Source organism: Eublepharis macularius, chromosome 17, assembly GCF_028583425.1.
Source record: "Eublepharis macularius isolate TG4126 chromosome 17, MPM_Emac_v1.0, whole genome shotgun sequence".
Classification (NCBI taxonomy): domain Eukaryota; kingdom Metazoa; phylum Chordata; class Lepidosauria; order Squamata; family Eublepharidae; genus Eublepharis; species Eublepharis macularius.
The window spans coordinates 28,250,588-28,274,240 of record NC_072806.1 but is presented as its reverse complement, the minus strand read 5'-3'; the positions used below and the strand labels follow the sequence as shown (position 1 = coordinate 28,274,240).

The window sequence follows — 23,653 nt, the reverse complement described above, 5'->3', positions numbered from 1 at the left end:
CCTGTTCTTTACTATATAGCTCACACTGGGGGGAGTGGTGGTCCCATGTATGCTTTTGTAATGTGCGCACAGGGAAGGTTCTGGTTGAACATTCCGCCACATCACTGGTGGTGCATGATCAGCCATGAAGCTTGCATTGGGGAAGCAGGGATGGGCAGGGGCAATGGAAACAAGCCCCCTGAGTGCAGGAGGAAGATTATGGGGGGGGGCGCAGCCTACCTGCTTAAAATAATAGCCACCTGCAGCGGGCAATCAGTATGAGTGGCCCATCCCATGCGATTGCATTTGATGGGGCAAAATCTGAGCTGTGCTGCAGCTTGCCTTGGGACTCCTCGCTTCTGAGACTTGAACCAGGGGCTGTGCTTGTGCTCTTCTTCCTGTATGCTAGGCCTTTCTTTGCACTTTCCTGTATTGTTCTCTATGGCTACTGCAGACAACAGGGATGCCCTTTACCATGGCTTGTTGCTCTTTCAGTTGGATGGGGTGGGGGCTTAGAGAACTGCTCCGGAGTGCTTTTGCAGCTGATCCCAAGGCCCTTGTGTCTTTACCATCCTGATCTTCTCCTTGGAACGGAGAGGAAGGTCCAGATGATGAAAAATCCAAAGTGATCATCAACCCATCCACAGGGGAACTCCTTATTGTTAAGCTCATCCCACTCTACTGAGCAGAGCAAAACTCCAGGGACAGCATTCCCCCAGGCTGGCTACTTTGTAAGGGCAGGAAACTGAGGGCTTCTGGTATCTTTGGAAGCACAGAGACACTCCTGCGGGATCTACTGCCCCACACAATCCTCAATAGAGGAAGAGAGATCCTCCACCTCCAAGGTGCTTCAGCCCCAACTCTCCCTCCTATGGCTCCTGCTTCTCTGTGCTATTTCCATCTAAGCCTTGTGCGGCCTTCACGCAGCTCTCCTCCACCCCCTGCACCTGACATCCCAGCAGAGGTACATGTGCCAGTCCTCCAATCCTGATGGCTGCTTGGTGGGAGACATTACAAAGCACCAGGCAGCATTCACCCTTTTCTCTGGCAGGGCAAGCTGAACCACAGAGATCTGAGGCCAAGCTTGTAGGGCAGAGCAATGCCCAAGTTCTCAGCAGAGCTCTTCACCCCAGTTTGTCAAAATATATTAGAGGAACCCCCAAGAAGGGGCAATCTTAATTTCCACAGGGATAGGAGGGAAGAAGAGGGAAGGGTTGGAGAAGATAGTTTCAGGTGGGTCACCATGTTGGTTGCAGTTGAAGAGCAAGATCCGGGTTCAATAGCACCTTAAAGATCATCTAGATTTTTAGAGTTTTTTAGAGTCAAAGCTCCAGATTTTCAAGGTGTGAGTTTTTTAGAGCCAAAGCTCCTGTCGGAGCTTAAACTCACACCTTGAAAATCTAGTTGGTCTTTAAGGTGCTACTGGACCCAGGTTAGAGAAGGAACATGTGAGCTGAGGAGGAATTTGAACTCAAGCCTCTTTGGTCCTGTGGAAGCATCAGAGCATCTGGCTAAATGAACCCCCCTCCCTTCTGGCTAAATGAACCCCCCTCCCTTCCAAGGCAACAGATCAAGATGGGTAGCCGTGTTAGTCGGCCTGTAGCAGTGGAAAAGAGCAAGAGACCAGTAGCACCTATAAGACTAACCAAATCAGTGGTAGGGTGTGATGAGCTTTTGTGAACCACAGCTCACTTCTTCAGATTCCAAGGCAGCGCACCCTGAATGCCGGTTGCTGGCGGGAGGAGGGAGACCTGCTGTTGCCAAAAGACGAAGCTGGAAAGGCGGGCCCAGTTTGTTCTGACCCAGTGGAGCGCTCCTAATGTGCCCGACGGAGAAAGATGGGGTGTTGCTTCCCCACGCGGCGGCCTGCCCCGGGCAAGAGATCTGCTGCACCCACCCAAGCCGCTGCTCGGTCCCGCAGGCCCGTTGCTCTCCTGGGCCGGCGCCGCCCCTCCTCCGGCCCTCCCCTCGCTGCGGGGGGCTCTGCCCGCCCCCGCCAGCCTCTGAGTCACTAATTGCGAGCAGATGCCGCCGGGTGGGACGGCGCGGCGCGGCCCGGAGCTTCCTCTGCCTGCTCGCTCGGCTGCCGGAGAAGGTAGGGGGCCCGGCGCGGCCCGATCCTCGACGGGGCACCCGCGCAGGAGCCGGCGACGACTTCGCGGCTGGCCTCGACGAGCAGAACCGGACACGTGGTTGTGCCCCGGAAGGCGAGAGTGCCTCTGGGCATATGCAGAGCGTCGGGAAGCCCCCCCCCCCCCGCCCAGCATCGTAGGATCAGGCAGGCCGCCTTGAGCCCCGGCACCTCTTGCGACGGATCGCTCCTGGCCCGGCCTTATCTGGGCGGCATCTCGCAGCCTCCCGCGCCTTCCACCCAGCCGGAGAGTCCTCTGGAATTTCCGGGGATCGGGTTACCGAGCGTGCCCTCCTCCGCGCTTCCCGCGAGACGGGGCGGGCGGGCTGAAGCCGCCGGCGGTAGAAATCCGGCGGGCGGCCCGGTGGCTTCCCTGCCCCTGTGGCTCCCTCCTCTCCCTCCCAGAGCAGGGCCAAGGGCGCCCCGCGAGCACCCCGGAGAGGGGCGAAGGCCCGTGCGGGAGATCCGGCGGCGGGGGCCGTCTGGGGCGTTAGAAAAAGCCCTTGCGGTGTAATGAACCGGAATCGCGTCTGGCAGACCCGGCTCCGTACCCAGCTGTGCCGTGGAACTAACTTGCTGGTGGCCTTAGGTTAATCGTTCTCTCGCAACCTAACCTACCTGGTAGGGTTGTCGTGAGGATAAAGTGGGTGTGTGGAGGGGAGGGACTCCTTGAAGAAAAACAGGGATAAAATATACTGAGTAAAGAAGAAAGCTGCTTTTGGATCAGACTCCCTCCCCCAGCAGCCCAAAGATCAAGAAAGAGCAGTGATGAAATTCGCGGTAAAGTTATGCCCCTTTGATTCGACCGTGGGGCAACTTTGGAGTAGAAACTTCATAAGAATATAATAGTTTCCCTTCTGTGATTAAATCATCTAGACCAGCATTCTTTCCCCCACAGTGGCCAGCCACACACACACCCTGTGGTACAGAGGCAAAATTCTCCTGCTGTTATTCCCACCAGCAACTGGCATTCGGAGATATACTGCTACTGAACATGGGGGTTCCATTTAGTCCATGAGGCTAGCTAGTCATTGAGGGACATGAAATTGTCTAATCTCTTTTGAAAATCTTCCAAAGTTGTGCCTGTCTCTACCAGTTGTGCCAGTGAGTTGTACCAGTTAATTGTACATTGTGAGAAGAAGGGCTTCCTTTTGCCTGTCTGCCATATTCAAGGGTCAAAGTCTGAATCTATTTTGGTAGCATTTGCACTGTGCACTCAACTGGATACTGGAGCTGATGGTAGCTTTCTGCAGTGTTTTCCTGATAGTCTCTCTCTCTTTCTGTCTCCTCTCTCACACACAGAGGTATAATTCATTTTTAGGGGTACACTTAGAATAGCTTGTGCATATGTGCATCTAAGACAACATGTGTGAATTGATCCTGAGTATAGGTGGATGGTGGAGGAGAATGCCCCCCAGTCATAGCTGACTAATGGCGCCCCTGGTGGGGTTTTCATGGAAAGAGACTAAGAGAGGTGGTTTGTCATTGCTTGCCTCTGCAGCCCTTGACGTCCTTGGGAGTCTCCCATCCAAGAAGTAACCAAGGCTGACCCTGCTTAGCTTCTGAGATCTGACAAGATCAGACTCATCTGGGCTATCCAGGTCCAGGGTCCACACGTAGGAATTCCTGCAGCCAGAGAGTCCAGCACTAGGACCTCAGCATCGGCATCAGTTGTTATAATTCATCGTTGTTAAAACAAATAGAGTGCTTTATCTTGTAACGCTCAAATAAGACAAACCACCTCCTTAGGAAAGCTTTTGCATTGCAAACACAACATTGGAGAATGTCTTTTTAATTTGTGCTTAACGTCTAACCATTTTAGGCACTTTATAAACAGATTCAAGATCACACAAGCCTGTCTGTGGTGGGAGACTGCTATTTCCATTTTACAGACAACCAGACCTCCTGGATCTAAGTCAGTCTTTGGGGCAGAAGCCTCAGGCTTTCCTCGGAGAGCGTAGCTGGGTTTTCCAGGCTCTCTCTGGGCCAGATTCAGGCTGGGCTGGCTTGAGTTCACCACTTGGTTCGGTGCTGTGACAATGCCACCGGTTGCGGCGGTGATGCAAAATATCCTGGGAAGATTGTCTCCGGTGGGACGCCTTTTTGATATGCCAAGCAGACGAAGCCAGGCTGCAGGGAGCTTCCAGTCCCAATTGCGGGAGACCCGAGGGGGGGAGCCAGGGCCTTGTCGCCACCTGGCAGATGTTCTTTGGAAAAGGGGGTGCGCGGAGACCCCATTGCTTGCATTTAAAGGCACAGCACCTCTCCCAATGTTTCTGCTTCCAGATATGAAGGCCTGAGACCTCTGCGGCCAACCTCAAGACCTTGTCATGAGTCTCCTTGCGCCGGTCAGGAGGGACCGTGTCATCGCGGAGTTACCACCAGTAAGGAGACCCCAATTCTTTGGAGCTGTGGAGTGTGGCAAGGCAGGATTGGACCCAGGGAAGGAGCAACCCCTGAGGGGCTAGGGTTTTCCTTGTTAGGAGCAAGCAGGGCTTTTTTTCAGCTGGAACGCGGAGGAACGGAGTTCCGGAACCTCTTGAAAATGGTCACATGGCTGGTGGCCCCGCCCCCTGATCTCCAGACAGAGGGGAGTTTAGATTGCCCTCCGCACTGCTGAGCAGCACAGAGGGCAATCTCAACTCCCCTCTGTCTGGAGATCAGGGGGCGGAGCCACCAGCCATGTGACCATTTTCTCCGAGGGCAACCCACTGAGTTCCACCACTTCTTTTCCCAGAAAAAAAGGCCTGGGAGCAAAGGACTGTTTTGGCCTGGACTGGGGACAGCCTGGCAGGGGACATGGAGGTTTGGGAGGGCTTCTTTTTGCTGTCTGGCGCAGGACAAGCTAGGCAGTTGGTTGCCCAGAGAGTTTGCCTCCCAGGAACCTCCCGCCTCAGCCATTTCAGTGACTTGGGCAGAAACCGCAGCTTGCTTGTAGGAGGGCCCTGAGGCAGTGTGTGGGCCAGGGAGTACCCACTGCACCTTGCTTCTCCACAGTTGCCCAGAGACCCCGTTGTCCAGATCAGGGGACCACAAGTCTGACAAATTTTATTTATTTGTTGAATTTATAATCTGCTTTCCCCACACACATGTGGTTGAATGTGAACATGCCCTCAGTTTCTTGGCTGCTTCATAATCATTTTACACGCTGTTGTGATTTATTTATGGTATTTGTTGCCTGCCCTTGTTGGTGAAATTCAACTGCTAGGCAGTGTTAAAACAGACTTTGTGGCTTCTTCCTCCAAAAGCTTTCAGGGATTTCTTGGTAAAATACTTTACTGCATGTCCCTCCAGGCCTTGCTCCACCCCCAGGGTCCATGAGAAGGGCTGAGGACTGCAGCAGGCAATCTGGGCATGCTCTAATTTCTCCTTGCCCTGTGGGGCTCTCCCCCCCCTTTAATCTTTTTTCCAGTGCTTTACCAAAGAGGCAGCCCTGCATTCCAGAACTTCCTTTCACCCCAAAGTGGTTGGGATGTGTCAGGCACAGCGCACCGGCACTGTGGGGTATGTAGCACTCGTCCACTGGGGAGGAGAAAAGGGGGGAGCGAGACACAAAACAAAGTCTCTGCTAGCAAGTGATAGATCCGTGTTAGTCTGCAGTAGCAAAATAGCAACGAGCCCAGTAGCACCTTTAAGACTAACCAACTTTATTGTAGCATAAGCTTTCGAGAGCTACAGCTCTCTTCTCTTCTTGAAAGTTTATGCTACAATAAAGTTGGTTAAGCTTAAAGATGCTACTGGACTCTTTGCTGTTTTACTAGCTAGTGGTCATGCTAGCCGCATGCACGCACACACACACACAGCCCACACACACAGTGAGAAGAACAGAATAGAAGCCCAGCCCTGCAAGATTCCCATTTCTAGCAGCTTTGCTTGTACTGCTTGCCACTCCAGGGGCTCAGGAAAGCTGGGAGTCCCCTCCCAGCACCTGGAGGTGTGTGCTGGAACACGTTGAGGCCTTGTCATAGAGCAGGAATGCAGAGTGGGCGGACTTGGGACTCCTCTTGCGAATGGAAAGCATCCAATTGTCTGATCCCGATTTCCAGAGAGAGGACAGGGAAGTGCCAGGAGGAGCCAGCTTCCCACATGCCATGCTCTGGGGTTTAGGTTTAGGTGAGTCGGCACAAGCTCAGCCACGTTCCATTGAAAAATGTCTCAGGCAGGTGCCAGCACCGCATGAAAACAATGGCTCAGCCTCCGTAATTTCTCCCCAGCACCTGGTGTCGTTTAGAAGTAGACGGCCCCCAAACATGGAGGTTCCGCTTTATGGTTCAAGGTTAATAGTCTCCATGATGGGTTTAATCCATCTAAGATACACCCTTGATCGCTTAAGGTGGCAATACGTCCTGCATGGAGCCCTGGCCCAAACCAACTGCCAGACAGTGTCACTGGGAGATCTGGTGTGTTAGAGACTTGGCTTGCTCTCCAAGACCAGCAGTAGGAGCATGACGGGCAGGAGCCTTCCTCGCTGGGAAAGCCCCAAAGTCCGCTGGCCTGGTAGCTTTTGCAGCGCTCTTCCTGGGAATGGGTCCTCGCCTCCTCCCAGGCAATCGACTGGAGGAAAAGCTAATCTAGGCTTTTTTCCCCCCCATTAACAGGTTTAAAATATCCAAGATCATTGTGGTGGGCGACCTCTCAGTGGGCAAGACATGTTTAATCAACAGGTAACCCCTGGGCAGTTTGGGGAAGGGCATCTCAGAGGTACACCTTTGAATGTTAGTGAGGCAGGGAGGTGGGCTCATGGAACATTTCTGCAGACTCCCAGAAAAAGTCCAGTCCTGGGCCTGGAGTTCCTTATTTGCAGGGCTAAAGCATTCACCCTGCTTGGGCTTGGCCTACTACCGATCCACTTACCCCATTAATTGATTTTTTAAAATAGTTAATGTGCGTCTGTGTGCACATTAACTATTCAAGTCACAATTGACTTATGGTGACCCCAGCAAGGGGCTTTCAAGGCAAATGAGAAGCAGAGGTGGTTTGCCGGTGCCTTCCTCTGCAGAGTCTTCTTTGGGGGTTGCCCATCCAAGCACCAACCGTGCTTAGATTCCGAGATCTGACAAAATCAGGCTGTAACCATGCTGCCTGTCCTCCCAAATAACTAATACTGACTTTGTAGAGCAATAATCCGTTTCTGCACAAAATGACTGAAACCATCAGATAAAAAAGCTAGTGATTAAAACCCGTAAACAACAAATACATTTTTAAAAATCCAAAAATGTTACTCCATATGAGCTAGAAACTTGGACAGGGCAGGGGAGGGGCACCTTTGGGCAGTCTTGAAGGACTGGGGGAGCAGAAGACACATTCCAGATTCATTCATTCATTCATTCATTCATTCATTCATTCATTCATTATTTCTTCTCTCCCTCCCTGCCCCAGATTTTGCAAAGACACCTTCGACAAAAACTACAAGGCCACCATTGGAGTGGACTTTGAGATGGAGCGCTTTGAGGTGCTGGGTGTCCCCTTCAGTTTGCAGCTGTGAGTATGAAAACCTGGCCCGCTTTGGGCCCCTGTGCTGGGACCTTCCTGCCACAGAGAGACCATCCTGATTGCTAAAGCCCCTCATGGGGCTTTGAGCTCACAGGCTGTGCCTTCACCCTACACCAGGTGGGACACTGCTGGCCAGGAGCGCTTCAAGTGCATTGCGTCCACCTACTACCGAGGAGCACAAGGTGAGTTGGTGGGAGAAAGATCCATGTGCATGAATGTGTAATTGGCACCCTGCTGGTACTTAAAACAGCCTCTCAAGTCAGACAAATGGCCATGAAAATAGTTTGTGTCTTCCCGAGGGATAAAAGGCTGGCTGGAGGGACCCAAAAGGGTCTTCCTGAGAGAGAGAGTCCTGTTGAGTGTCTCCTCTGTGAATGGAAAGAAGAATAGGGGTGAGTGATCTGGGTTTGAGAACTGGTAACCCCCCCCCCTCCAGATTTATGCTATGTCATAATCTGGCTATGCCGGTTCTCCGGGCTGAACCCTGGATTGGATCGGGCACTCAGATTTGCAGCCACTGCAGCAGAGGCAGAGCAGCAGCAGTGGCAAGAGGGCAGCAGTGTGAATGGAGCCAAGCTCTGTGCCGCTGCAGGAGAGCAGTGCAAGGCTAGTGGGGCAGGGGAAGAGGCAGCGGGCAGAGTGGATTCCCGTCTCATTCTGCTCCTATCTCCAACAGAGCTCTGAAAGAGCCCCTTCGAACCCCCACCACTGCTGGCCATCTTTTAAACTCCATGGTGCAGCGAGCCTCACTCCCCTCTTGCTTTAGTAAAAGGATTCTCTACTGGGACCGCTGGTTTGACACTGGGATTCTCTGGTTTGACAACAATGAGATTGAAAGGGAGTTATATCAAACCAAAGAATCCCAAGCAAGTGGGGAGGGGGAGCTGCGGCGTTTAAAAGGCTTGGAAATGTTTCCTCCATAGGAAACAGTGGAAAGTAGCTGGGGGCAGCTTGTTCACAGGCCCATTGAATTGAGCCCTGGGGTCCAGTCTGCCTGAAATTTGGTGGTCTTGGGCCAAGAGTTTCATTCAGTATAGGGCAGCCTCACATGTGTGCGTACTTTTAATTTTTCCTTTGTTCCATGTGCAGTTCACAAGTCTTTGTTTGCTCGGTATTTTGTTTTCCTTGGGAAGCAGTAACAGATATGTTCTTAGCCTCGGGCTCACAGCTGGGGGATTCACTAATGAGTTAGAGACCATAGTCTTCTCCACTATGTTGCCGTACATCCTATCTGTGGCTTTAAGTATGTGCTCCTATGTACTACCTGTTGCTTTAAGTATGACCCTACTGGATAGTTCTACGTTGTCTAATGTCAGTCCTAGAATTGCTTATGCTCTGTTTCAGCATTTCTTCAACTCTGAATTGGATTTTTGCTAATGTCATGTCTTTGTAAACTTGCATTTATTCACCCTATGGTATTGTTTATTGAAATGTCCTGGATATTGACTGTGCTAATCTCACACTATGTAATCTGCCTTGAGTCTCAGTGAGAAAGGCAGACTATACAAGACATAAATAAATAAAAAGCTACATTTTTTAATTCTATGTGTGCACCCACCCAGATGCCCAGTTTGGTATAAGCTAACTAGGGCACCATGCTGGGGAGCGAAGCCCCCTTTCTAGAAGGTTTAATCAGCAGTTCCTTTTTGACCTCTAGTGGTGGCAACAGGAAAAACAGTTGGATGGAGAATGAGGCTTCAATTCCACTCATTCAGTTCTGGTAATTTGGGACCTTGGCCAGTTGCATAAATTCCTCCCCTGATAAGACAGGGAAGTCTCTAGGGCCCTTTTTACCACAGCATGTGCACATAATAACTACTGGAACAATGGTCATTTTGCTCCCCTTTTCCTATTGCTTCTTTTGGCCTGCTGATGGTCCACTCGAACTGGCCTAGTAAAAACGCTTGCCTTCATCTGGGCTTTTAGGAGTGACCGAGTCCCTGTCAGTGTTTTGATTGCTCTTTGTGAAAAACAGACTGTTGCATTCTGCCACCTCTTATACACGTTCAGGGTTTCTGGTAGACCTGTTGTGCGTGACAATTTTGAATGTGAGTAAACGTCACCTCTCATCCCATGTTAGCTATGGGCTGAAAAGTACATCCCGTCCCTCTTGAATGATGACCTCTATTTCATTTTCTGCAGCCATCATTCTTGTATTTGACGTGAACGATGTGACGTCTCTTGACCATACCAGGTGCGTGACCTGGGGTGGGAGAGTTGAATGCTGACTTGGGATTCTGGGGGGGGTGGGAAATGGGGGTGGGGGAGCAGTGACAAGGTTGTTGTACAGGGCTGGACTTGTTTCTCTTCTTTTCCAAAAGTCAATATAAATGTGAATGGGGAGAAATCCAAGTTGATTACTGAATTTTAGAGCTGTTTACCCCCTCCCCCCCAAAATTGGGGACATTCATTCATTTGGAATGCTAATTCAGAGACAGGAACTCAGTTTTTTTGCAAGCAAATTATAGTCAACGTTCTGCCCCCAGTCCACAGCTTAGATTTGTCTCAGCATTCTGAAAATTAATTCAAACCCTCACGGGACTAGGAAGATCCAGCCAGACTTCCACCCTATTGCCGTTATAATATTAAGAGCTTTAAAACTTTTTAGTGTCTTTTTTCTAACTTTTAAGAAATTCATTTTTCCCCTGCAGTACCTTCAGTATTTATGTAGAAAGACAACTTAAAACTTGACCGGCAAACGTAACGCTTCTCTTCCCCTCCTTCCTTGCAGGCAGTGGCTGGCAGATGCCTTGAAAGAGAACGACCCTGCCGGCGTCATCCTCTTCTTAGTGGGCACCAAGAAGGATCTCAGTGTAAGAAAAAAAGGAGGCAAAGCGGATGGGCACAGCCAGCCCTTGCTGTGACCCAGGATATAGGGTTCTTAGAGGGCTCTCCATTAGGACTAATTTCCAAGGAAGGGAAGAATCACTCAGTGATTCTGTGGCTTAGTGGTAGAGCCTCTGCTTGGCATGCAGAAGGCCCCAGGTTCAATCCCCAGCATCTCCACTGAAAAGGATCAGGTGGTAGGTGATATGAAAGACCTGCTTGAGACCCTGGAGAGCTGCTGCCAGTCCAAGGGCCTTCATGCTCTTGCTCTCATGCACCTCAGCGTTGCCTTTGACTGGCTGGGGACATTGCCGTGGCTCCTCCCATCTTCATTCATCATGACCACATTGCAGGCTGAACCCACCCCACCCCGCGCAGGGCTGCCAACTCCCTTGTTTCCGCTCTCCTTTCTTACAGTCACCTGCGCAGTACAACCTCATTGAGAAGGACGCCCTTAAGGTGGCAAAAGAGATGCAGGCGGAATATTGGGCTGTTTCGTCGCTCACAGGTGAGCACTGCCTGATTCTGGCAAGAGCGTGTAGGTCAATGGGTAAGCTCACTGTTGGGACATGTCACCTTTTGGTTGCCCCCTGCCCTTCATCGCCTATTTCCAAACCAGCCAACTGGCTAACTCCCAAAAGGGATTGCCGTGTGGCAGCTGCTAAATTACTACTCCAAGAAACCCATGTGAACATTTGAATTGGTGCCCCAAACCCACCCCTAGCAGATGGATAGCCTCTCTAATGGCTCGGCGCTGCCTTATTGGACTGGTGGTATCTGGGCAGGTGACTTCCCTCTTCCTCCTTGCCTTTTCCTTACAGGTGAGAATGTGCGGGAGTTTTTCTTCCGGGTGGCAGCACAGACCTTTGAGGGCAGTGTGATGGCAGAGCTGGAGAAGAGCAGCGCTCGCCGCATTGGCGACATTGTGCGTAAGTGTGCATGAGGACAATCAGCCCCAGACCGTGTCCCGCTTTCATTGTCTTGCACAGGCAGAGGTTAGAACCTCTTTACCTCCCGGAGGCGATGCCACAGCTGATCATTGATCAGGCCTCCTGAACCGAGGTCTGCTGGAAACACAACCACCTACATTCTGCACCCACCTCTGCAGTTCATAGCAGATACGCAGATTGCCTAAGCTAGCATCAACCTGCCATTTTACAGTCCTGCATACTTTGTTCCGCTGTCAGTCATGGCGGTGTGGGGTGGGGGGGACACTGCAGGCCAACTTGTGGCCAATTTCTTCACTTGCTCCTGCAGCTGGAACAGCGATTGCCCACCCAGCCATTTGCAAGTACAGATTCTTCCTGTTTTTCTTTCATTTTGACCATTTTCTTTGATGTTTTCCATGATTAGCTCCTTTAATGCTGTTTTTATGGAATTTCTATGCAGTGGGTGCACATTAATCTTAAAAGCTGCATAGAGTTAAGAGGGAAAATGTGGCATAAGGAAACAAAAAATGGCACTGAAATGCTGCTTTGATTCACAAGGGGGAAGCAAAAAAAACTTGGGAATGTTCAAGTCACAACAGGGGAGCCGCACAATTTGGTCGCCTGCCTACTTTCATGTACGTTTTGGCAGCCACAAGGCTTAGATGTTTGTTTTGAAAACAGAAAGGAAATGAAGGCTGCACTGTTCTGGATGCTGAAATCCGAACCCAACACCCCACCCGCTGTGCTGTTGTTGCCCTTTCAGACCTAGACTGCACAGCTTTGCTGATAGGGGGTGGGGCACAGGATTCGGGACAGATTCTGCGATGCCGCGGTCACACATTGTGCTGCCTCTTCCAGGGATCGCTAGCGACGAACGGGACTTGTACCTGACCGAGAAGCGACGGCGTGCCAAATGCTGCCAATGAAGGAAGCCACCTGGACCCCAACGTCTGCCGCCTCTTCACACTGAACTTGTTTTGATACCAAAGGACAGCAACCCCCGCCCAGTCCCCGCTCCCAAGCTAGGCAGCCCCACATTTCTGCGGTTGGCAACCAGCAGGCAGGCAAGGGATGCGTTCCTGTGGGAGAAGCTCTGCCCAGCCTCCGTTTTGCTCTTGGGCCACTGAGAAAGCTTCCAGACCCCGTTGCCTGTTGCTCCCTCCCTGGCTCCAGCAGTCTGAGGATGGGAGGTGTCCTGGCCAGTTTCTCCTCCCTGGGCCTGTTTGTAGATCACAGCAGTTTTTCAGCCCAGGGTCTCTCTGGAGCCAGAATCAGCTCGTCCAACCCCCTGGCCTCAGCCTCGACTCCTGCCTGTTGATGATGTTGGCTCCTGACCCAGCCCGAGGCTCTCTATTTCCAGCAAGCCAAGGACAAGAGCATCGCACCCTGCTAGGCCATAAAGATCAGGAACCCCAAGAGCTCCTACCAGCTCCAGTATGACAACTGCCCTGGTACCATGTGTTGGAGGGCCAGGGTTTTCCTGCCATGGCCTCTGGGAGAGACTGTCAGCTGTGGCACTGGCAGCCTCCCCCAAGGGAACACTGAGTGCCCTCAGCTGTCAGGGGGGCACAGCCAAGGTGAGGGAGTGATGTCTCATCCCAAGGCGCCAGCAGCAGGAGTCCCCTATCACCCATTCCTCCAAATACAACAGCATTAGAGAACAAGTATTCAACCATCACAGCCAGCACTTTATAACATTCCTGATGATGATAATAATTGCAAGAACAAAGATTCACTGTGGTTTATTGACTTCTGCCAGAGCTGGTTAGTTAAACAACGTTATAGCTGCGTCTTTCTGGGAGCAGGAAAAGCTGCACTATGGAACATGCTATCAGTCGCAAAGGAATTGGTAAAGGGACGAGATATGCAGGAGGCAGAGACAGTAGATAAAGAGGGTTTTTTTTCTCACTGTCACAAAATCCTTGAACTCAGGGCCGCCCAATGAAGTTGATGTACAGCGGAATCAGGAAAGTACATGCAAGGGAGGGTTAGGTCCTGCTTAAAGTCTTCTTCTAATGGAAGACCCTTCTATCGGTAGACACACCGCTTTCCTGTCTTCCCCCCTCCCTGCAGCAGCCCGTTGATATTCCTGAAATGCTGTTCCTGGGGGATAGAGAAACCTCAGGAATGGCATGACAGGCAAATAGTGTGTGTGCAGCAGGAAGAGGGAATTGGCAGAAATGACACCACCCCTTCCGTTTGCAGAAAATTTAGTCAATAGCCAACCCTCTAACTCACTTCCATCTACTAACTTAGATGGTTGTAAAGGGGGATTAGGCACAGGAGCGATCTACCAATGGCTGTTAGCTAAAGGTGACCTCCAAAAGCAGTCTAGCTCTGAGTGTTAGTGGCTGGGAGGAGGGTGGAGTGGGGATCCATTGGCCACTGTGCCCCTGCTTGTAGTCCTTCCAGGCTATCTGGCCAGGAGAAGACAGGATGCGGCACTAAATGTTCGGGAATGGAAGTTTAGTTTGCAGTTTTCATGGTGCGGATTATTCACTGCCATGAGGCCAGGATGGTTGGGTCAGTTGCTGCTGCGTCAAGCCAGTTCACTGGCAAAGCCTTGGGTTATGGGCACGTGCCCATTGCCGCTATTGCTGGCTTTGCTGGATTTCAAAGGCTTTGAAAGAATCCAGGTGGTGAGCGTTGAACTGGGGCATCAGGTGGGGCGGGACGCAGTGGGCCCACTTGTAGTGCCTCTTGAGCCACCGCCCTCCCTCGCTGTCTTCGATGCAGATGGCAGCCACTCCTGGGCGGGAGGAAGCAGAGGCAGCAGTCGGCACTAGCCGGGAGGGCTGGCACTGGCCAAGCCCACCGTTTCCATACCTGCCACCGCACCGCCTTGTTCTTCCACCAGCCGGATGGCAGCTTGCATGGTTCCCCCTGTCTCCACCCACTGGTCCACCAGCAAGACTCGAAGGCCTGGCAGAGAGGGCATCGCAAGGGCTGTGTCAGTGTGCAGGCTCTTCTGCCCTCCCTGCTTGGGTCATTCCCGCCTCCACCCATCTCAAGTGGTCCAGATCAGAGGTGGCTATCCATGGGTTTGTGGGGGAGGATTGGGCAGGGTGGCCTATTGCCTCGCCCCTTCAATCAGGTGCCCGACTCAAGTGAGCAGCAATTCACCTGGTACGATGGCATCTGTCCGCATCTCCATCAGTTTGTCACGGGCTGAATAATCCCTGTAAGGCTGAGAAAGGGTCCTCACGCACAGGTGCCCGGCTTTGCGGATGGCCACGAAACCCTTCTTGAGGAATCCGGCAATGGCAGAGCCTGAGGGCAGAGGAAGGGGGGTTTCTTTGGGCTGCTTTGTAGGGCTGTGGAGTGCCCCTGATCTCGGAGTGGGTGGCTCTGTTGGCTAAGGTTACAAGCCTTCATATCTACAGCACAAGACAACTCGTAAAAAGGCCTGGCGTGGTTCCTACAGGCCCTGCCCCTGAACTGTCTGCGGAGACCTGTCATTGCCTTAGCCAGTAAAATTGTTCCAGAGATGATAGATGGGGAACGCTTGGCCTGCCTGGTCTCTAATAATAGACTAGAAGCAGAGTCTGTAAAGAAATAGATATTTCTGATTGGACGGCAAGAGTTAGGAGTTCACTTCTGCTCGAAGTCATGCCGTGGTGGGTAGCCATGTTGGTCTGCAGTAGAACAGCAGGATTTGAATCCAGTGGCACCTTAAGAGACCAACAAGATTTCCAGAGTGTAAGCTTTCAAGAGTCAGAGCTCCCTTCTTCAGGTCTCTAAGGTGCCACTGGACTCCAACCCAGAGTCTTTTGTAATCCTAAGAGTGCAGAGCGGATGGTGGGCGTGGGCCACTCTCAGGAGGGAAATGCACTCTGCATATGCTCAAAGGGAGCCACTTGCCCCACTTGCTCCCTGACCAAGTGCCACCTTGAGGTTTAAGCCATGTTATAAAGAACAGGAGGGCAATGGTTTGAGTTGCTTACCTAGAATAAAGCCCATGGCATCAATCCCAGCCACCAGGTCAATTGCTTCGTTCTGAAATGGTTGCACCAAGTCCTCCATGCAGTTTTGAAAGGCCTGGTAAAATTGGAGGGGGGGGGTCAAGAAGGCTCCAGGTTACAATGGCAGAGAGTTCCCGATGGGGTGGTCAGCTGGCTCAGAAGAGTAGCCTTCGTTACTCCTCTAGCTTTGACTGCCCTGTGGGCATTAAAACTATCCCCTGCCAATCAAAGGGCTGTTCAAAGCACAGGAGCAAGAGCCAGTGGAAAGGTTGGCGGCTCTATCAGATGTATTGCATGAGTGTATTAGGCAACACAAAACTGGCCCTCCTCCCTTTCTTACCTATTTTTGCTATGTGGAAATGGGAAAAAGTAACTCCTAGCGTAATGCCCCTTGCTCCGCAACCGAAAGAGACTGGTGCAAGCTTGGAGTCCCCTTTCTCGGTGCTAGTGCTGAAAGTGGTCCAAGCCGACAAAGCTCTCCTGATGTTTTTCTGAGGAGGAGCAAGGCTTCTTGTTCAGCCCTGGGCTTACCACAAACAACTTGTCTGTGCCGCTGATCTGCAAGACGCATCCTTGAGGCTTCATGGGAGCTGCTACACCACCACTTCCACTGTTTTGACAGCCAGTGGGATGTACTGGTTAGAGTTCTGGATTGGGACCTAGGAGCCTTCATTCAACTTGGAGCTAGTCACTCACTCAACCGAACCTTCACCAGGTGGGAATGTAGGGGTGTCAGAATCATAAACGTCACCCTGAGCTCCTTGGAGGGGTGCGGTGGGATGTGGGAGTGGCGCCCAGTATTGTAAGTGATCTGGGGCCATAAGCAAATACACTGCTGGAGTTGCTAGGGAGACCCTATGGGACTTTTCCCATCAGTAAAGGTGCTGTAACTGATCTTTACTCCCCTGCTTCCAGCAGTGGCTGCTCTCGCCCTTCCACCCAGCAGCCCTCCCCTTGTGCTGTCACTCCCCCCCTCAAACCCCTACTTGAGGATGGCAGTAGAGGCGAGAAGGGTCCAGCCAGGCATAACCAGGCCCCTTGACGTTGGGCGCCATCAGCTCCAGATACCAGCCTCGCTCTCGAGAGGGAGAAACACGTTGCAAGTCCATGGAATGAAGTCAAGAGTAGTTAGCGAAGAGGATCCAACTGCAAAGGGAACGGGGAAATCAATGCAAATAGGGATGAGCAGCCAAGTCCTGCTACAGTCTGTGAGAAAGACTCTGAGGGCCAGGTTCCACCCCTTCTGTCAACGCTAACCCGACAATAGTGAGCACCTGAGGCAAACTGATGTACATACACTCTGCACCCCGCAATCACAATTCGCACCTAAGGAGTCCGATGTTCTCCATCCCGAGGACCTCAGCATCTTTAAAGAAGCTGCAAGCCTCTAGTTCTCGCAGCTGCAAAGGTTTAGGCACGTCCCAACCGCCTAGCGTGACTGCATGAGCCTCAGAACAGCGGCTAGATGTTATGGAAGGACATGCAGAGAACATCTCCGGTTAAAAAGGGCCCCAGGCGGGAGGCGTTGGGAACTGCCCCTTCTCTGCCTGGAGCGCTGCCTTCCGACACTGCTGATGCGAGAACCGGCTAGATTCCCGAGGCGGCTGCAGAACCCCAGAGGGAGGGCGGCCCGGCCGGAGGCGCCCCTTCCCTTCCGCACGACTCCCGCTGCAGATGCGCATCGCCGCAGCCCGAGCCACGCAGCGCGCGGGGGTCGAGAAGCGGCAGCGCCGGCAAAGAGGTCGCCCCTCGGCAGCCCCCTGCAGGGCCTGCGCTCCGGCGGCACCAGCGCTCGCACGTGGCCCTCGACGCCGGCCGAGCGGAGGCTCCCCGCGGCTCTCCAAGGCCGCGGCCCGGAGGGGCCTCGGGGGAAAGAGGCGCTCCGCAGCTCCCTGCCCGCGCCCAGCCCTGGCCCAGCACCTGGCGGCGGCGGCGGCGGCGGCTCCCTTCCCGGCCTCCGGAGCGACGCAGTCCGCGACAGGCGGGCCCGGAGGGGCGAAAGGGCAGCCGCAGCCGCAGCCCCTCCCCGGCCCCGCTTGCCAAGTCCGGCCCCGCGAGGAGGCCCGGGGCAGCTGGCACGTCGAGCGCCCGCTTTTCCGCCCGCCGGCGCAGCTGCCGGACCCGCAGCCTTGGGCAGGCGACGGTGCCGGACGTAGCTCTGGGGCTGGCAAAGCCCACCCGAGGGCTCAGGCGCAACCGGCCCTTCGCGGGCCCCGCGGCCGCGTTCATGGTGTGGGCGAATGGAGGGAGGAGTCTGAAAGCGGTCTGAAGGGGGACGCGCCGCCTCCTTTTTGCCCCCGGAAAAATCCGAGACTCAGCGAGGCGTAATGGTAGCGTGTCCGAGGGGAATCTGGGAATCCCAAGTTCGAATCCAAATTCATTTACGGCAGCTCTTTTGACGCCTTTTGACAAATCAGCCTAATTTGCCTGACAGGTTGTTGTAGTGAGGATAAAATGGAGATGGAGAGAGCGATGCTGCAAACTAATGTGGGGGCTTTTTGGAAAGTGAGATATAAATACATGATTTTTAATACGTCAAAGAACCACTGGAGGGCGCCATTTGCTCATTTCTTTTGCTGCTGGAACTGCTGCAGAAGAGACCTTGAATGCCCCTGAAAAATTGTGGTGGGGGGAAGGTTAGCATCTGAGGTTATCTTTTCGCTGGGCCTGTTAGACGCACATGTTGTGCCAGTTCATCCCGGACCCCGTGGACTTTGGTTGTAGAGGGATGGTGCAATGGAAGGGCTGCTGGGTTTTATTATGCTAACTTGTTTTTATACCCTGATGTGAGCTGCTCTGAGCCTGCTATGCAGTGAGAGCGAAGTATAAATATAAACAAATAAATACATAAATAAATTATAAAGATTGGAGGTGAGACTTGAGCTGCAGGGATCTCTTTGTCATGTGTTCTAAATAAAATACGTCTCAAAATAGTTCTCTAAACAGCACCAAAAATTGTAAATGGGATTCAGTGCAAATAAATGCAAAATTATGCTCATTAGAGCAGAAAAAAATATTCCAAACATCATATCTATGACTTTCCCAGGAAAGATACCTGGGTGTCAAGATGAGTGAAAATGTCAATTCATGCAGCAGTAGTGAAAAAGCAGAGCCCCCCGTACAATGCCCTCGTCACAAAAAGCCATCCAGGAATTGCATTACTGAAGATCTGTCATTCTGAGGACAAACTGATATTAAAAAGTGACAAAAACCTGGAAACCGCACATTCCCTTTTTTCAGCTCTCCTTATCCTGGACTGAGGAAGAAGCTAAGGGCACAGTCCCCTCTAGGGATGACTGATAGAGAACTATTTCTGATCCTCACTTTAGTTAAGCATCCAGTTTTCCTTCACTTGGACTGAATGGAAAAGGATAGGCCCCTAATTAGTGCTAAACACTGGTTTCCAGTGTTCCACACCAGCAATAGTTGCCACAAATTGCTACTCAAATAAAGACTTTCTGATTCAAGAGCCCTCAAGAAGCAAACCCCCAGTTCCTTCTCTCCCATATATTTATTTTGGATAGAACCTCCTGTAGGCTGGACTGCTGGCCTGAATTGTAAATTGTTTCCTTAAAAGGGATGGTGGGAGAATGGTTGAGCTAGTAAGAGCACCACTAGTGTTTGTGCCTTGGGAAGAATGAAGTCCTGGGTTCCAGACACTCATCTTTGTTCATTTGAGGAGGCTGGAGTTGGTTCCCAGTTCCTCATTTGCAAATCCAACCACAAATATTGACCATACTTTAAAATCTCTATGCCCCCCTCAAATAAGCTTTGGACCACCACAAACCATATACCTCACCATCAGGACTCATGCAGATCACCTTTCAGGAGATGGTCTCACGAGTCTAGGGATGTGTGCTTCCAGGTGGTCCAAAGCACATTGGGGGGGGGGGGATATAGGGCATGCAACATATGTTGTTCCATGGTTAAATGCCTCGGTTTTGCACTGGCTGCTACAAAGTGGAGTGCCTCCTGGAGAAAAGCAGATTAATAAACTGGGGGTAGCTTTATCCTCAAATAAGTTGTGGAGCAACCCAAATCATACAACTCCACTCTGGGGCCTGTGCCCTGCAAAGGGGACAAGGACTAGCCCCTGGTCCAAACACTGGTTCTGACACCAAGAGCTTCTATTTGAGATGTTCTCAAGAATTATGTGATCACATTGGAAAGATGCTCTGTTTCTTAATAAGAGGCTTCCCAGAGGCATCTCAAATAGAAATTCTTTTGCTCAGGGCTTTTTTTCCTGGGAAAAGAGGTGGTGGAACTCAGTGGGTTGCCCTTGGAGAAAATGGTCACATGGCTGGTGGCCCCACCCCCTGATCTCCAGACAGAGGGGAGTTTAGATTGCCCTCCGCGCCGCTGGAGCCATGTGACCATTTTCAAGAGGTTCTGGAACTCCGTTCCACTGTGTTCCAGCTGAAAAAAAGCCCTACTTTCGCTCCGATTAAAGTTGTAGGTCGCGTTGGCCCTACAGTAAGGAGAGCATGTCAATAATTTTGTCTTGTTTCCATTTTTTTTTACAATCGGGAATTAACCTTGGAAAAGCAGTCTCTCAGGTTTTAATACACATAACAAAAAGTGTGGCTCCAAACAATGAATATGTTTATACTACAGTGAGATATTGTCCCGCTAATCAAGTCTATTAGGTGCCATATATCCTGGAGACTGTACTTCTAAAGAATTGTTTGTATTAACCTTTTTTGATCTTTCATTCTGTAAATAAGTTTTAAGAGTATATAAGATTCTCTGATGTGATTATTCTTTATGCATATGTTCTGATGAGGACATTGCATGTGGGTTTTATTGATAAAGCTCAAATTCCCTTTCACAGGAGAGGGTCTCAAGAGTCTACGGATGTGTGTCTCCAGGTGGTCCAAAGCACATTTGGGGGGGGGGGTATAGGGCATTCTGCTTCCCCATTTCCTTATCCAGGGCCCCTACTCAACTGTTAGCATCCAACTCTGGGAATTGTGGAGCACAATTAAGATCTAATTTCAGCTGTGGCTTACCATGACTCAACTGCAGAACCTCTCTTTAACGCCTGCTTTTCTGCTTCGGAACAAATGAAATCATAACAAATGAATGCTTTGTTCCGAACAAATGCTTCGGAACAAATGAAATCATAACCTGACTCTGGGAACGTGCAGAGTATCTTTCCGCTACCACCGAGTAACACTAAGAACATGAAGTCTTCCTGGAGCAGGCCAAGGTGAGCCTGCCCAGAAGCAGCAGCTGCAGCAGGGCCAGAATCAGAGGCAGAGTTCCTCTGACCACAGAAGATGCAGTTTGTTTGCTTATTCCCTGCCTTTTCCCCTCAACGAGGACCCAACATGGCTCAAATCTTTCTCCTCTCCTCCAAGTTTACCTTCACAACAACCCTGTGAGGTAGGTTAGGCTGCGAGTGTGTAACTGGCTCAAGGTCAGCCAGTGAGCAGAGCAAGGATTCATACCTGAGTCTCCTAGATCCTAATCCAATACTCTAACCACAACATCACACATTGTGACCATTGATGGACACTCTCTTATACCACGAATTGGTCAAATCCCCTTGTACAGCCATCTAAGCCATTACGGTCTCATGTGGCAATGAGTACCACAAGCTCAAATATGCATTGAGTGGGGAAGAAATCCTGTACTGGATTTGAGTGGGGGGCTGGAGAGGAAGGCTTTCTGAGAGAACGGATGGGACAAGAATACTTAAACTGATATCCCTAATTATATTTGAACCCATGAAGCTGCCTTTTACTGCATCAGTCCATCAAGGTCCGTATTGTCTGCTCGGACCGGCAGCAGTTCTCCAGGGTCTCAGGCAGAGGTCTTCCATATCACCTACTACCTGGTCCTTTCATCTAGAGATGCTGGGGATTGAACCTGGGACCTTCCGCATATAATGCAGAGGTTCTTCCTCTGAGCCACAGCCCCTCCTTCAATGCCCCTTAGTTTTCAGATTGTCAATGGGACAAGGGGCTTAAGGAAGGTCTTAAGAAATTTTCTTATTTTAGGGAGGTGTTCACAGTGGTTAAGTGGTAGGGTTGTGAATCTGCACTCTGCTGGTTCAACTCCCACTACAGCCATGAGCTCAGTAGGTGGCCTTGGGTAAGCTACTCCTCTCGGCCCCAGCTCCCCAGCTGCAGTGTGGGGATAATAATAACACCGACTTTGTTCACTGCTCTGAGTGGGGCACTAATCTGCCTAAAAGTGCAGTATATAAGTGCAATTATTGTTATTGTTAACAATAACAGTAAAAAAGTTTGGAACACGAACAAATATTATTTAGCTATCTAGACCCTCACAAGCACAGTCAGTCAAGTGTCTGGCAGTCAGGTTCAGAGGTTTGTGTTGGTTATCGTATGAGGAACTTGTTGCCATTCCTTCTGTTTCTTTCATTGCTGTCCCCCTCCCTGGGAAAGTTGCTGCCCTCCAGAGGGAAAGCAGGCTGGCTGCAGCCCCAGGCCAGGCAGGAAGCCGCCCCCTGGCTGAGACTGCCCGACAAAGAAAGGGTTAGCTGCTAAGCGGCTGGGCCTGACCGAGAGTTACCTCCAAGCCCCCTCTCCTGAATTCATGACTGGCTTCCAAGGGGGTGGGCTGAGGCTGGTTGGCATGGCAACTCAGATGGGGTGATGTCGCAAGGCCTGTGGGATTCAGCCTCCTTTTGGATTTCTCGTCCATGGTCCCTTTCACGTCCTGGGATGGATTTCTTTGTCCCCGAGCTGTGCCCACCACTCAGGGTCAGCGAGGTGGCCCTCTCTTGCCCTGTGGACTGGAGTGACCTGTCCAGCCCCCCCCTTCCAAAGCATGTACTTCAGGGCCGCATTAAGGAGCCGTGGCTGAACAGATTAGGAAAGGCACAATCCAGCTGCCCCTTTGTTGGGTGTGGGGGGAGGGTATCGGCTCTTGGCAGAGGAGGGGGGCAACTCTTCTGGGCAGAAGGATTTACCAGGCTCCCAGCATTATTGGAAGAGAAAGGCTGTGGCTAGCTTGACACGCAGAAGTTCCTATGCACTTCAGGGCCCAGTGGCAGGTGCTGGCAAAGACCTTTCCAGGCAGGAGAGTTGCTGCCAGGTAGATGGATGCGTAAGGCTCCTTCCTTCCTTCCTTCCTCCCTTCCTTCCTGTCTGTATACGGATAGCAAAGATGCAAGCGGGTTTTAGTGCCCCAGGAGAGAGAAGGGCCTGTAGGATCCTGGCAGAACCAGAGTGAGGCCAACAGGGACCCATTCTCTCCTCACCAGAGTATGTTTTGAAAACTAGACTTTGCCATTTTTGGCATGACTCCTTGAATTTAAAGCACATGAGTATGAGAGAGGGAAGGTGCTTGTTTTTAAACCGGACATTTCCATGTGTAAATAAGGAGGATCCATTTCTGACCTATTCCCTCTGGACCCAGAGAGAGCAGACTCAGGGAGTTTGCTCCAGTCCCCACAGCTGTGGCCCCATCTGGCCAGGCCTCCTCTTTTCATAACCTTGAAGCTGCCTGCCAGCAGCTCAGGTCTGTAGATACAGATCTCTGCATGTGTGTGTGTGAGAGAGAGTAAAATGGACTGCCCCCCTTCAGACTGCAGATAGGAGAGTCCAACCTGGAACATTCTATTTTTTAAAAAAACTTTCCTGCAACTCGAAAACCAGCACAGGAGGGAAGAGATGCTCCTACCCTTTCCTTGTTGTGCTGGGTGTCTACATGCAGGGAGTGGTTTTTAAAGGGGGGCATTCCAAAACCCTCTGCTTCACCAGCAGTCTGAAGTGACACGGTCCATTCTGTCACTTTATTGCATCCAGCTTCTCGTCTCAAGGAGACGATAGCAAGGCTGGGACTCGGGGTGGCTTCCAGGGTTGTAAAACTGTCCGGCTTCCGCAGAGCTTGAGCGCCGGGCGGCCCCTCGCATTCCAGGAAGCCAGCAGAGCCTCTGGCTGATCTCTGCGCACCGTGCGCTACTCCCAGGTCTGGACTCCGCTGCCACAAGGGAGGGAGGTGGCAACACACTTCTACGGCCTGTAAAACAAGAGAGACCAGCAAGTCTTTCTCCTCCGGCTCGGAGCCACAGTGGCGAAGCCCAGCGTGGAGCGCACCCGCGAAGCATCGTGGCTGGACACCCCCCCCCCCCGGGCTAACGCCGTGGCCTCTTTCGGAGCGTCAGCCTGGGCATCTCTCGATTCTGGGAATGGCGCAAAGTACACCAGGCTGTCCTCCGCATCCCTCCAGCGCTTCGTGCTTGAGCGCCGCTGTCTCCGGGGTTCCCACTCACCCAGAGACGCTCCCAAGCCGCCCTCCGAGCCACGCCGCCTCTGCACAGGGAGGCTCCACTCCGCTGCCGCGGCGCTTACCAGATCCGCCCC

General features: G+C 51.8%; 2 protein-coding genes across 8 annotated transcripts; one reads left to right on the top strand and one right to left on the bottom strand.

Moving 5' to 3' along the window:
- The first annotated feature begins 1,631 nt into the window (after positions 1 to 1,631).
- Positions 1,632 to 13,087, top strand: RAB34 (RAB34, member RAS oncogene family). Of its 3 annotated transcripts, none has more exons than XM_055001972.1 (11): positions 1,632 to 2,074; positions 4,397 to 4,494; positions 5,523 to 5,614; positions 6,709 to 6,774; positions 7,490 to 7,591; positions 7,721 to 7,785; positions 9,746 to 9,797; positions 10,335 to 10,416; positions 10,847 to 10,937; positions 11,251 to 11,354; positions 12,217 to 13,087. In XM_055001972.1, exons 2-11 carry the CDS (start codon positions 4,441 to 4,443, stop codon positions 12,247 to 12,249), a joined length of 741 nt encoding a protein of 246 aa, XP_054857947.1. In that variant the 5' UTR covers positions 1,632 to 2,074; positions 4,397 to 4,440; the 3' UTR covers positions 12,250 to 13,087. The 3 variants fall into 3 exon arrangements, with proteins under 3 accessions (XP_054857947.1, XP_054857946.1, XP_054857948.1); XM_055001971.1 differs by having other exon boundaries at positions 11,251 to 11,358; XM_055001973.1 differs by lacking the exon at positions 6,709 to 6,774 and having other exon boundaries at positions 11,251 to 11,358.
- LOC129345020 (adenine phosphoribosyltransferase-like) lies at positions 13,085 to 23,581 on the bottom strand. 5 transcript variants are annotated; one of them, XM_055001977.1, is made up of 6 exons: positions 23,563 to 23,581; positions 16,307 to 16,466; positions 15,303 to 15,396; positions 14,482 to 14,628; positions 14,185 to 14,280; positions 13,085 to 14,107 (listed from the first exon to the last, which is right to left on the bottom strand). In XM_055001977.1, the coding sequence occupies exons 2-6, from the start codon at positions 16,427 to 16,429 to the stop codon at positions 13,950 to 13,952; spliced, it is 618 nt and encodes a 205-aa protein (XP_054857952.1). In that variant the 5' UTR covers positions 16,430 to 16,466; positions 23,563 to 23,581; the 3' UTR covers positions 13,085 to 13,949. The 5 variants fall into 5 exon arrangements, with proteins under 5 accessions (XP_054857952.1, XP_054857949.1, XP_054857951.1 ...); XM_055001974.1 differs by lacking the exon at positions 23,563 to 23,581 and adding an exon at positions 17,241 to 17,313; XM_055001976.1 differs by lacking the exon at positions 23,563 to 23,581 and adding an exon at positions 17,250 to 17,305 and having other exon boundaries at positions 16,307 to 16,469.
- Between the last annotated feature and the right edge of the window lie 72 nt (positions 23,582 to 23,653).